The sequence below is a fragment of the Mirounga angustirostris genome, unplaced genomic scaffold (genome assembly GCF_029215605.1).
Source record: "Mirounga angustirostris isolate CCGP_5_RB_7025 unplaced genomic scaffold, mMirAng1.0.hap1 SCAF_13, whole genome shotgun sequence".
Lineage (NCBI taxonomy): Eukaryota > Metazoa > Chordata > Mammalia > Carnivora > Phocidae > Mirounga > Mirounga angustirostris.
The window spans coordinates 55,492,395-55,504,675 of NW_026991721.1; the positions used below are offsets into that span (position 1 = coordinate 55,492,395).

At 41.6% G+C, this 12,281-nt stretch overlaps 1 protein-coding gene across 4 annotated transcripts in view; it reads right to left on the reverse strand.

The window, feature by feature from the left end:
* The window catches only part of MRPL48 (mitochondrial ribosomal protein L48), a 65,205-nt gene that overhangs the window by 16,901 nt on the left and 36,023 nt on the right, over window positions 1–12,281 (reverse strand). For all 4 annotated transcript variants that reach the window (XM_064576944.1, XM_045894408.3, XM_045894409.2 and 1 more), the window contains one exon: window positions 7,719–7,807. In XM_064576944.1, coding sequence (XP_064433014.1) covers window positions 7,719–7,807 — 89 coding nt within the window. The remainder of the gene's footprint in view (window positions 1–7,718; window positions 7,808–12,281) is intronic.

A 12,281-nucleotide genomic window follows, 5' to 3' on the forward strand; every position in this document is an offset into this window, starting at 1 on the left:
AAATGGAAATAGCATAGACATCAGATGGATTCTGACCACGCTTGGTTCAAATGTCGGCTCTGGAAATTACTAGCCATTTAGGCAAGTCATTTAATCTCTCTGAGTCTTAGAGTCCTCAAACAGGGTCTTTAATAACTAGAATATCTGAGGATTAAATAAAATATACCATTTATAATATTATAAAAGGAAATAATGCTTTTATTTTTTTTACTTTCTTTTTTATTAAGTTTTTTTGTTTCAATTCCAATACAGTTAACATACAGTGTAATATTAGTTTCAGGTATACAGTATAGTGATTCAACAATTCTAAACATTACTCAGTGCTCATTGTGATAAGTGTACTATAATACTTTAAAATGGAATAATGCCAGGGTCGCCTGGGTGGCTCAGTCATTCAGCGTCTGCCTTCGGCTCAGGTCGTGATCTCAGGGTCCTGGGATCAAGCCCCGCATCGGGCTCCCTGCTCTACAGGGAGCCTGCTTCTCCCTCTCCCACTCCCCCTGCTTGTGTTCCCTCTCTCACTGTGTCTCTCTGTCAAATAAGTAAAATCTTAAAAAAAAAAAAAAAGAATAATGCCTTTAAAGCCTGGCACATAGTAGTTACGGCATCTGGTATATAGCAGTCACTCAATAAAAGGTAACTTTAAAAAAAAAAAGGTTGAGTAATGTACACAAATAGGACAGTATTACCATAAATTGGAGGTAATCATGCTCCTGGTATCCTACTGTCATGCTTTACAGAATGAAACATTTATGCAAAGTGCTGATTCAACCACTCAGGAAAGACACCAAAGAAACAGTCCCAGGCCTCAAGGAATTTACAGTTCAGAGAGAGAGGAGACCACATGAAAAAACAAATTGCAATTTAATCATAAAGAGCAGCCCACCTCCCATGGCAAGTTCAATGCAAACTACCTCACTGCACCACGCTGATTAATTCCCCAGGGGGAACCCAAGAGCAACCACCTCAGGTGGGTACAGTTGAAAGGGCAGTAAGCAGAGACACTTTAAAGATATATAGTCGTTACTTAATAAATAGTATCTTTTTAAAAGGGTTGATTTAGACCTCCCTACTTCTCAGTTCCATGGTCACTCATCCCCTAGTACCCACTTTAAACTCCAGGATTAAAAGACTGCTAAAAGTTTCTCAATTGCATCTCCAGGGTTAGTGTCTCCCTACCTTCACCCAGAAGGTTCCCCCTCTTTGCAGAGCCTTTGACTCTTCATCCCACATGCTTAATGTGAGCAACTCCTATTTATTTTTAAGACTCAGCTCATGCTCATCCAGGAATCCTTCCCTGATTTCTCAGGCTGAGTTAGGTACCACTCTTCTGTGTTCCCATAGCAAAATCCTCCCCCAGATACACCATTCTCAATCACATGTATGCATTTATTCAACAAATACTGACTGCTGTGATGAACAAAACCAGGGTCAGGATTAGGGATATGATAGGAAAGAAGACAGCCATTGTCTCTGCTCACTAATGTTTACAGTCTATCAGGAAAGGCATATACAGAACAAGTAATTATAAGGAGATGGCATGTTTTGAGGGAGGAAAATAGAATACTATGGAATTGTGAAAAACAGACTAATGCTATCATCATCATCACCACCTATGGGCTCTGTGTTTCAGACACTGCTAAGTTCCTAAATTCTCTTATTTAACTTACTTCTCACAACAACACTGGGAAATATAATTCCTATATAAAGCCAAGGAAACTGTGGCTTGGAAAAATTAAGGAAGGTACCCAAGGACAAACAACTAGTAATCATCAGAGCTGAATCTTTAATTCAGGTGTGCCTAATTCCAAAACATTTCTCTTAACCTCTGTCTTTCCTTTTAAGGAAAGTGTGCAGAGCCTGCCTGTTTCCTCAATATATATTCCCCCTTTCTCCTTTAATAACATAACTGCTGAAATGCAACTATGGATGGCAAACTTTATTCATGAAAGAATCATTAAAGAAATCAAGTAAAAGGGGCCTGGATGGCTCAGATGGTTAAGCGTCTGCCTTCGGCTCAGGTCATGATCCCAGCGTCCTGGGATCGAGTCCCGCATCAGGCCCCCCTCTCCTTGGGAGCCTGTTTCTCCCTCTGCCTCTCTCTCTCTCTCTCTGTCTCTCATGAATAAACAAATAAAATCTTTAAAAAAATAAAATAAAAAGAAATAAAAGTAAAAAAATAACAGAACTGCTGCATTGTAGCTGGGTATATAACCATTCATAATAAAAAATTACATTTCCCAAGCAGTCTTGCAGCTAGGTATGGTTATGTGACTAAGTTCTGGCCAGTGAGATAAGAACTTATGCACACTACTTTCCCTTTCTCCATCCTGCTTGATGGAATGTGGACATGGTGGCTGAAGAGGGAGCAGCCATCTCAAAACTATAAAACAGAAACAGTATGATAAGTGTGACAAAGCCAAAAGCTGGAATATCAACTTATACTTTTATGTGAAAGAGAAATAAGCTTCTATCTTGTTTATGCCCCTTGATTAAGTGGGCCTCTCTATGATGGCAGCCAAACTACTATCTCAATTCCTATAAGAAGGTACTACATCTCGCGTCTGGGTGGCTCAGTCGTTAAGTATCTGCCTTCGGCTCAGGTCATGATCCCAGGGTCCTGGGATCGAGCCCCGCATCGGGCTCCCTGCTCCGCAGGAAGCCTGCTTCTCCCTCTCCCACTCCTCCCTGCTTGTGTTCCCTCTCTCACTGTGTCTCTCTCTGTCAAATGAATAAAATCTTTAAAAAAAAAAAAAAAGGTACTACATCTCATTCGTTTCTCTATTTCTCCAAATTAAATGTTGAGTTGAACTGAATTGAACTCCGGTTCTGGTTCCATCATTCACTAGACACACATCATAGAGAAATCATTTATGCCCCTCAATCAGTTTCCTTTTCTACCCTACCTCACAGGTTAGTTGGTGAATCAAATGGCATTGTTTTCAAATTTGTTGGTTGCAAAGGGCCTAACAAAAATCATTTTTCTCTTTGTGAAACACCATAAAATACTCATCAATATATTTTCATCATATGCAACAAGACTTTACTAGCAGAAAACATGGTTATATTATATAAATGGAGTTCTCCACATCTCAAAAAATATGAAAACATATCTGAATCTCTGTTAATATTTGTTTTCATCAAGTAAACCTGATGGGAGAAAAACCTGAAATTTAGAAAAGTCTATCCATTAACTGAGTATCTTTCTAAAATGTGGAAGATTGCACTTAATAAACTTGAGGAGAGGTTCAGCTCTAGGATCACCAGTGTTCCAAGGGCATATGGCTTGAGAGGCACTGAGATAATGGATGGAAAAGCACTCTGAAAATGGAAAGGGATCACTACTATTATTCGTATCAAACATGGCTCCCTCTAAAACTCTGACATGGTTGTAACTCAGCAGAACGGGCAAGGCAGAATGAGACCGGTGGGCGGGCAACGAGGGCGCTCAAACAGCACAGACTGAGGGAGGTCAGCACAGGAATCACTCTCTGTGTCTGGAAAAGTTCTGGGGAACTCTTTTATGTTCTTTACAGCCCCAGTGTTTCCCAGTGTACCCCAAGCAGCTGGATACTCCAAAGGTCAGTTCACTTTACATACTCAGTGTATGAATACAGGCGGCCTTTGGTAAATGTTTGTTGAAGTGACCTCCATAACACCTTCACTGACCCTTTCAGGGAGAATTGCTTCCTTAACTCCGTTCTCTTGATATTTAGTTCATTCCCCTAGTAAAGCACTTACCACGTGTAGTTAGTTACATTTTTGAGCACTATCTTTCCTAGCCTGCTGTATGCTTTTGGTAGGAAAAGACTGTGTCCCATTCACCTAATTTGTGCTCACACAGTGCCTGGCATATAGTAGATGCTCAATAATCATTTTTCTTTTCAATGAGTTACAGGAGGTAGACTTGAGGAAAAACATGGATGCTTCCCTAGTCAGTCCTATAATCCATGTCTAGCCCTACAGTTACTGCACCAGCAAAAACCGATCTTTCTTTCCCCAGGAAGCTAGGACTGTCACCATAAAGTGATTCTGATCTGCTGATTTTTCTGGGAACGATGCCACAGTCTCCTCACAGACTTGTGGCTGTGGCAGCTAATCTATCTATGGGTATTACAACAAACTAAATAGGTGTCATAAATGACAGACACCTCCTCTATGTCAACAGTGCAAACAGTTTCCAAGGGAAAAGACATCTCTGACTCCTAGGGGGCCATTCTCTAAAGAGGAAGTAAATTGCCTACATTACAAAAGATACACATTACTCTCTTGCCCCAGGGCCTAGAAAATAGAACACAGAACAATTATAAATGACAGCAATTTATGTTGCCTCCATTCCATCCTCCCACATCTTCCTCTTAGCAATTCTCTGTTTCTTGGATTGTTATTACCCCAAGATTGAAGGCAGGACAACAGCTGAGGGCAAGAAAGTGGTCTTAGGAGAAATAACCTAGCACTCTACAAATACGAAGGACTACACATTTATTTCTATGAAATAAAAATCACTCCAAACAATCTGAAGCCTTTTAAATTCAACAGAGTGATTCAGGGCCCTTGAGGAAATAATGAGGTCTATACATTGAGACACAGTGTTAGGTCTGGAGATGAGCTCCGAAACATGATCCCTCACTGCCACAGTCAAGCTGGGTCATACAGCATGTAAGATTACACCAGCAGAAATGAGACAAGGTCTGGGCACTTGGTGCATGAGAATTAACTTTTGTCTTAGTGATGGGGGGCTCAAGAGAGGAGAGGACCCAGCCTAGGACCCAGAGAAGAAAAAACAGAATCTGGCTGCTTATTGTTTTTTCTAAGATCTATGCTCAGGGAGAGAAAGGGGGCCACAGGATGCCTTCTAGCCTTTCTAGCCCAGTTCCCCAGTAGGGTAGAAGAGACAGGGACCTGGGATAGAGCCTCTGCAAGCTGGCAGATAGATGAGAACGTTCATGTACTGTCCCATGCAGGAAGCAAGGAGCCTGCAGCAGCTTTCACTACTATCTGGCTAGCCACCCAGGGACAATGAATGACATCAGAGAAAAGCCTACAACCCTAACCAAAGAGAGCATCACTCCCTTCAAGCAACCAAGGTCATCTGGAGCCAGCTGTTTGCAAATATTAGGTTGTTTTTGCCAGCTCTGATTTATAGAACCTTGGGGCAGCTCCAATAACCACACATCAGTTCAGCTTAATCAATATTTACTGTCCTCTACTTGATGCCAGGCCCTCTGCTGCAAACTAAGGATACAAAGACATGGCCTCTACTCTTAGAGAGCTCACCATCTAGAAGGGGAGATGGTCATCAAACAGACCATTAAAACACAGCAGTAAGTCGTATTACAGAAGAAGCACAAGGAACTCTAGCAGCTCATGGTAGGACAAGTAATCCAGTGCTGGGAATCCAGGAAGGTTTCTCAGAAGGGGAGCTTCATTTTTCCCCCCCTTCACCCTGCTTCCTCACTAGAATTTATTTTATTTTATTTTATTTTTTTATTATGCTATGTTAGTCACCCTACAAGTACATCATTAGTTTTTGATGTAGTGTTCCATTATTCATTGTTTGCATATAACACCCAGTGCTCCATGCAATACATGCCCTCCTTAATACCCGTCACCGGGCTAACCCATCCCACACTAGAATTCAAAGGTTGAGGATGTATTAGCCAAGTGAAAAGAAAGAAAAGAGAAACTTGGAGAAGATATTCCAAGTAGACAGAATAGCCTTGAAACAGTATGTGTTTCATAAAGAGACTTGCGAGGCCTTGAAACGGTATGATAATTTGGATAAAAAGCAAGGGGCTCAATGCAGTTAGAGCATAGTATACCTGAGATGGGAGAGGAAACTAGGGAGAAAGATAGGGGCAGATGGCATTAATATGATATTAGGCTTCCTCTTATACCAAACTACAGAGCAGGTCAGAGCATGGCATACACAGAAAATTATCTTTTAAGATGGAGGATCCCTGGATGCCTGCGTGGCTCAGTCAGTTGAGCATCTGCCTTCGGCTCAGGTCATGATCCCAGCATCCTGGGATCGAGTCCTGTATCTGGCTCCTTGCTCAGTGGGGAGCCTGCTTCCTCCTTCTGTGTGTGTGCTCTCTCTCCCTCTCTGACAAATAAAATAAAATCTTTAAAAATAAATAAAAGATGGAGGATCCCAATAAATTAACAAAAAGCCAAGGAACACACACCCAAACCAAATGAATTTTATTTCCTACTAATTTATACGGGACTGTTAGAAGAGGGATATCCCAAAATAAAACAACTCCAACAACTACTCTAAGGTGTCACAACTCAGAAAGGGTGTAAATCACTCCTTCTTTTGAATTTTATTAGCACTTTGTATCTTCTTTTTAGCACCTGTCACTTTCTGCTGAGGAGCATAATTATCTGTGTCTTACCTCTAATAGTTTACCAGCTCTCTGAGCATGTTCATTCATGCTTGTTCATTCATCCTCTAAAATTTTATTACAACCCAGTCTGAATAGGCAAGGCACCCTCAACAATGCCTACCACATAAGAGATGTTCGATAAATGTTTCAGAGCATCAGAATTACATGATATCAGAGCTGAAAGACTCAAAGATATTCTAATCCAGTTTCTCAGGCTTTATGAAGACTTTGATAAAAGCTATGGACTCTCTTCCCAGAAAAAAGATCACACATAGAAAACATTTTACATATAATTTCAGGGCCCACAACGCCCAGAGGGTTAAGGTTAATTTTCCAAAGTCGTGAGGGTGTAATAAGTGGCGTAACTAAGCCTACAAGCTTCCTGGTTCCCAATTCAGTCCTCTTCCCACTACAAACTACAAATGAACAATTTTAATTGGGCTATTTCCTGCTGGGAGGCTGTCTATTATAAGCCTCAGATGTGACAATGATCCTCTCATGAAATTCCTTGCTATAAGGAGGATGCTCAGGAGAACATGGAAAGTTTAGTGGCTTCTGAGACCCAAATACAGTGGTACTGACCTCTGCCAACGAGAGAAAGGGGCAGCAGGAAATGTTCATGGTTACATGGGAGCATTACAATAAACCAAAGAGGCAAAAGTGATGTTGAAGTCTCCCTAAGTAGAAGAGCAAAATCCTTCTAAACTGTACTGTTTACAGGAAATGACAGAATCATGACTCAAAACCAGACTTTCTGATTTTCAGGCCGGTGTTGTGTCCACCTCACCACAAAATCCTCTGCACACGCACAGAAATCAAACCACCATAGAAGCAATACGGTAGCTCTGGAAATCCTAAGAAATGGGCTAAATAATCTTATAATGCTTAAAACTAACACCCAGTTATCTGTGATAATGGATTCAAGGAACATAAACATCTTTTAAATCTGCAAATACTATAAAACTATTTGGCTGAAAATGCCATTCCACCTCTACTCGCCACAAACCATTCATTCAACTTAAGTGAATGTATCATTTATTGTGAGGTCCATGCTGAATAAGTACTAAGAAGATTTTTTTTTTTAAGTACCACAAGTAATGAAACCAAATCATTGGCTTTTCACTGTGTTAACCTGGTGTAGGGACAAGATTGAGAGCTGGCAGAAACACCTCACTGTAGATAACTTCCAAACAAAATAACTGGAGAGGACTCAAGGGTAATCCCAATATTATCTCTACCTCCAATGTTATCAGCCCAATGCAAATCTGATCTGCAGTTTTTGGAAAAGATGCACACTATCCTCTTCTAAAGGACCCTGGCTCCCTTTACCTCCTGAGCTTTAACTAGGTGCTTGTATCTTCCAATGCCATGGGTAGGCTTTGTCTTGTAGTGCCGACTGGTACCCATCAGAATGCCACCTAAAAGACAGAAAATAAGACAAACCTGTTTCAAAGCTCCTGCAGGATAGACCACACGTGAGGAGACAAATTCTCCACCACAAGACTAGGAATTTTTGGGATAGTGGGTCTCCTGCTGGTTTAAAGAACCAGAGCCAGGGCTCAGGTCATGATCCCAGAGTCCTGGGATCGAGCCCCACATCGGGCTCCCTGCTCAGCGGGAAGCCTGCTTCTCCCTCTCCTGCTCCCCCTGCTTGTGTTCCCTCTCTCGCTATGTCTCTGTCAAATAAATAAAATCTTTTAAATAAATAAATACATAAATAAATAAATAATAAAGAACCAGAGCCGTTTCTTGACCCTGGGCTGACTCTCAGTTTACCCCCTTTTTCTCTCCTCTTGGCTCCTGGACTATATTCACTCCCCACTACCTATTTTTCTTTGAGAAATTCTCTCCTGCTATAGCCACTGGTGCTAAGAGGACAAAATACATTCTCACAGTGTTCTTGTTTTCACTTGTTCCTCCAATGCCAATAATCCTTTTGAAGTTTTCTAATGTGGATCATACAGAGAAAGAGATGAGTGGCAAATACAACAAGGTAAGAGGACAATCACAGATTTCCACAAAGTTTTACAAACCATCTATTTGATTTATTTGTGCTAATATGGAACAACTGCCAATACACACTGCTAAGTAAATAACAACAAAAACAAAAAGCTAAGGTACAGAACACTGTGTGTGTATACTACTACCAAGTATAAACTAAGATCTCCATACACATAGTTATTGTGGTAGACCCAGAGATGCACCACTTGGATCCATCTTCAAGGAAGGACTTTAATCTTCATTATTTTAAGATTTTGTTTATTTGAGAGAGAGAGAGAGAGCACAAGTGGGGTGAGGGGCAGAGGGAGAAGCAGACTCCCTGCTGAGCCGGAGCCTAATGGGGGGGCTTGATCCTGGGACTCCAGGATCATACCTGAGCTGAAGGCGGAAACTTAATTGACTGAGCCACCTAGGTGCCCCTAATCTTCATTATTTTTATCCTTGTTTACAAATAAAGAAACTGTAGCTCAACACATGAAAAGATGCTCAACATCACTCATCCTCAAGGAAATGCAAATCAAAACCACAATGAGATAACACCTCATACCTGTCAGAATGGCTAAAATAAAAAACACAAGGGGGCGCCTGGGTGGCTCAGTCGTTAAGCGTCTGCCTTCGGCCCGGGTCGTGATCCCGGGGTCCTGGGATCGGGCCCCGCGTCGGGCTCCCTGCTCCGCGGGAGGCCTGCTTCTCCCTCTCCCACTCCCCCCGCTTGTGTTCCCTCTCTCGCTGTGTCTCTCTCTGTCAAATAAATAAAATCTTAAAAAAAAAAAAAAAAAACAAAACACAAGAAACAGCAAGTGTTGGTGAGGATGTGGAGAAAAAGGAACACTTGCGCACTGTTGGTGGGAATGCAAACTGGTGCAGCCACTGTGAAAAGCAGCATGGAGTTTCCTCAAAAAGTTAAAAATTGAACTACCTTATGATCCAGTAATCACAGTGCTGGGTATCTACCCAAAAAATATAAAAACACTAATTCAAAGGGATACATGCACCCCTATGTTTTTGCAGCACTATTTACAATAGCCAAATTATGGAAACAGCCCAAGTATCCATCAAATGATGAATGGATAAAGGACATGTGGTATATATAACAGAATATTATTCAGCCATAAAGAAGAATGAAATCTTTTTTTTTTTTTTTTTAATTTTTTTATTCTTATGTTAATCCCCTTACATTACAACATTAGTTAAGAAGAATGAAATCTTGCCATTTGCAACAACATGGATGGATCTAGAGAGCATAATGCTAAGTGAAATAAGTCAGTCAGAGAAAAACAAATACCATATGATTTCACTTATATATGGAATTTAAGAAACAAAACAAATGAGCAAAGATAAAAAAGAGAGAGAGACAAACCAAGAAACACTCTTAACTATAGAGAACAGGGATGCCTGGGTGGCTCTGTCAGTTAAGTATCTGCCTTTGGCTCAGGTCATGATCCCAGGGTCCTGGGATCAAGTCCCACATCTGGCTCCTTGTGCTCAGCAGGGAGCCTGCTTCTCCCTCTGCCTGCCGCTCCCCCTGCTTGTGCTCTCTCTCTCTCTGACAAATAATAAAATCTTAAAAAAATATATATCAACCACAGAGAACAAACTGATGGTTATCAGAGGGGAGGTGGGAGGGGGCATGGGTTAAATAGGTGATGGGGATTAAAGAGTACACTTATCCTGATGATCATCACCCAGTGGTGATGTATGGAATTGTTGAATCACAATATTGTACAGCTGAAACTAATATAACACTGTATGTTAGCTATACTGGAATTAAAATTAAAAGCTTAATTTAAAAAAAAAAGAAACTGTAGCTCAAAAAATATGGTGAAATGGCCAAGGTCATCCAGCAAGTAAAAGGCAGAACTGCAATTTAAACCCAGGTCTATCTGGCTGAACGGCCTGTGCACAGGTGGATTCTCATACATCTGAATTTCTGGAATATAAAATCTAGCTAGATGTGAACTTTCCTAGTTCAGATCATAGTTTCTTATCTCTACCCTCTCACTGGAACCAGCCCCACACAGTTCTTCTATGTCTGTCTCTCTTGCTCACTCTCTACCTTCTGGAGAAGTATTAATCCTAGGTTCTGCTCCCTTTCCTCCCAGCCCCTATAGTCCTGCCCTCATCTTCCCAGGTCCACCATTCCATGGGGAGGCTAAAAAGAAAATGGTGTGGAGAAGTGAAATGTTTCTTAGGCTTCTCTTTTCTAAAATGGGCTTCCAAGCAGGTCTGCTCTATGCCAGGCCAGTCAGAGACTGGCATCAGAGCCAATAATGCATTTATAATCCACACTATTTCATCAAGACAAACCCTGGATATCATGGGTCCCTTCCATGATATGCATTAGTCCACATTTACTACTGCATGCCAACAACACTGGGACAAAGATGACTAGAATATGTCACTTTCGCTGGAGACACTCAGTGTGTACTAGGGAAGGATGCTGGAAAGCAGATAATCACCTTACGGTGGACAAACTCCTTTAACAGAGATGAGAGCAAGGCAGTGAGTGTCTGGAAGAAGGAACAATGAACCTGCCTTGGTCGGGGGAGGTGGTGGGAGTAGGGGAGGGTAAGGGGAATAGGTTCAGAAGAGGTAACAAATGCATTCTTGCAAGAGGAGTAAGAGTTTACCATGCAAGGAAGAAGGAGGTATTTTTGGCAGAGGTTCCAAAAGAGCACTGAACACAACTGAGGTATCTTCTTGGCTGCTATCCCAATTCTGTCTCTCTAAATCTAAGACCTTGGACCCTTCGAGCCTTCAGGTTCCAGCTCTGCAGCACAGAGCTGACAGTCTATGGGAGGAGGGAATCATTAATGGAACAGTCACAAAATAAATATAAAATTACCAAATGTGATAAATAAAAAGAAAAAGCACAGAGGGCTATGGCAATACAATTGGTGGATCTATTTTCGACAGGAGTATCGGAGAAGGTCTCTCTGAAAAAAAACATGTGAACTGAGACCAGAATTCAGAGCAAAATAGTGGTTATCCCCAGGGAGGGGAAGTGGCTAGAAGGCAGGAGGAGAGGGAGACTTAACTGCTTATTTTATACTCTTTTGTTATCATTAAAACTTGTTCCAAGTACATGTATTATTTATTAAAAATAAATAAACAAACTGAAACCTGAAAGTCAAAGAGGAATTTATTAGGTGAAAAGATTGAGGATGAATGTTCCAGGCAGAGGGAATAGCAGTGCAAAGGCCACCAGTTGGCACGTTCAAGGAAAAGAAAGGCTGTCACTGTGGCTGAAGCAAAGTGAGAAGGGCACAGAGTATACCAGAGACCAGAGCAGTGAGTGGGAAACACACCACACTAGGCCTTGTAAAGGATTTGCATTTCAAGCTGAGCAGCCATAAGCAGGGTAAGTATATGCCTGATATGTTTTTAAAAGATCACTTTGGGGGGTGCCTGGGTGGCTCAGTTGGTTAAGCGACTGCCTTCGGCTCAGGTCATGATCCTGGAGTCCCTGGATCGAGTCCCGCATCGGGCTCCCTGCTCGGCAGGGAGTCTGCTTCGCCCTCTGACCCTATCCCCTCTCATGTGTTCTTTCTCTCTCATTCTCTCTCTCTCAAATAAATAAAATCTTTAAAAAAAAAAAAAGATCACTTTGGTTGGTGTATGGAAAAAGGGAGAGAGAGCATGGATGGGTTAAGAGATTCAAGGGGCAGCCTTGGCTAAACTGTTGTTGGTGATCTCACTGTATCCACACCCCCCTCTCTATTCCACCCTCTACAGCTGACAAACTGATCCTTCTAAAACACAAACCTAATCACATTCTTCTCTTTCATTAATTCAACCATTTAATCCTTGTAGCCACATAATTTCTTTTTAAGTACTTAGTATGTGCCAGGCACTGTACCAGGCACTACAGAGACACCAACGAATGAGGAG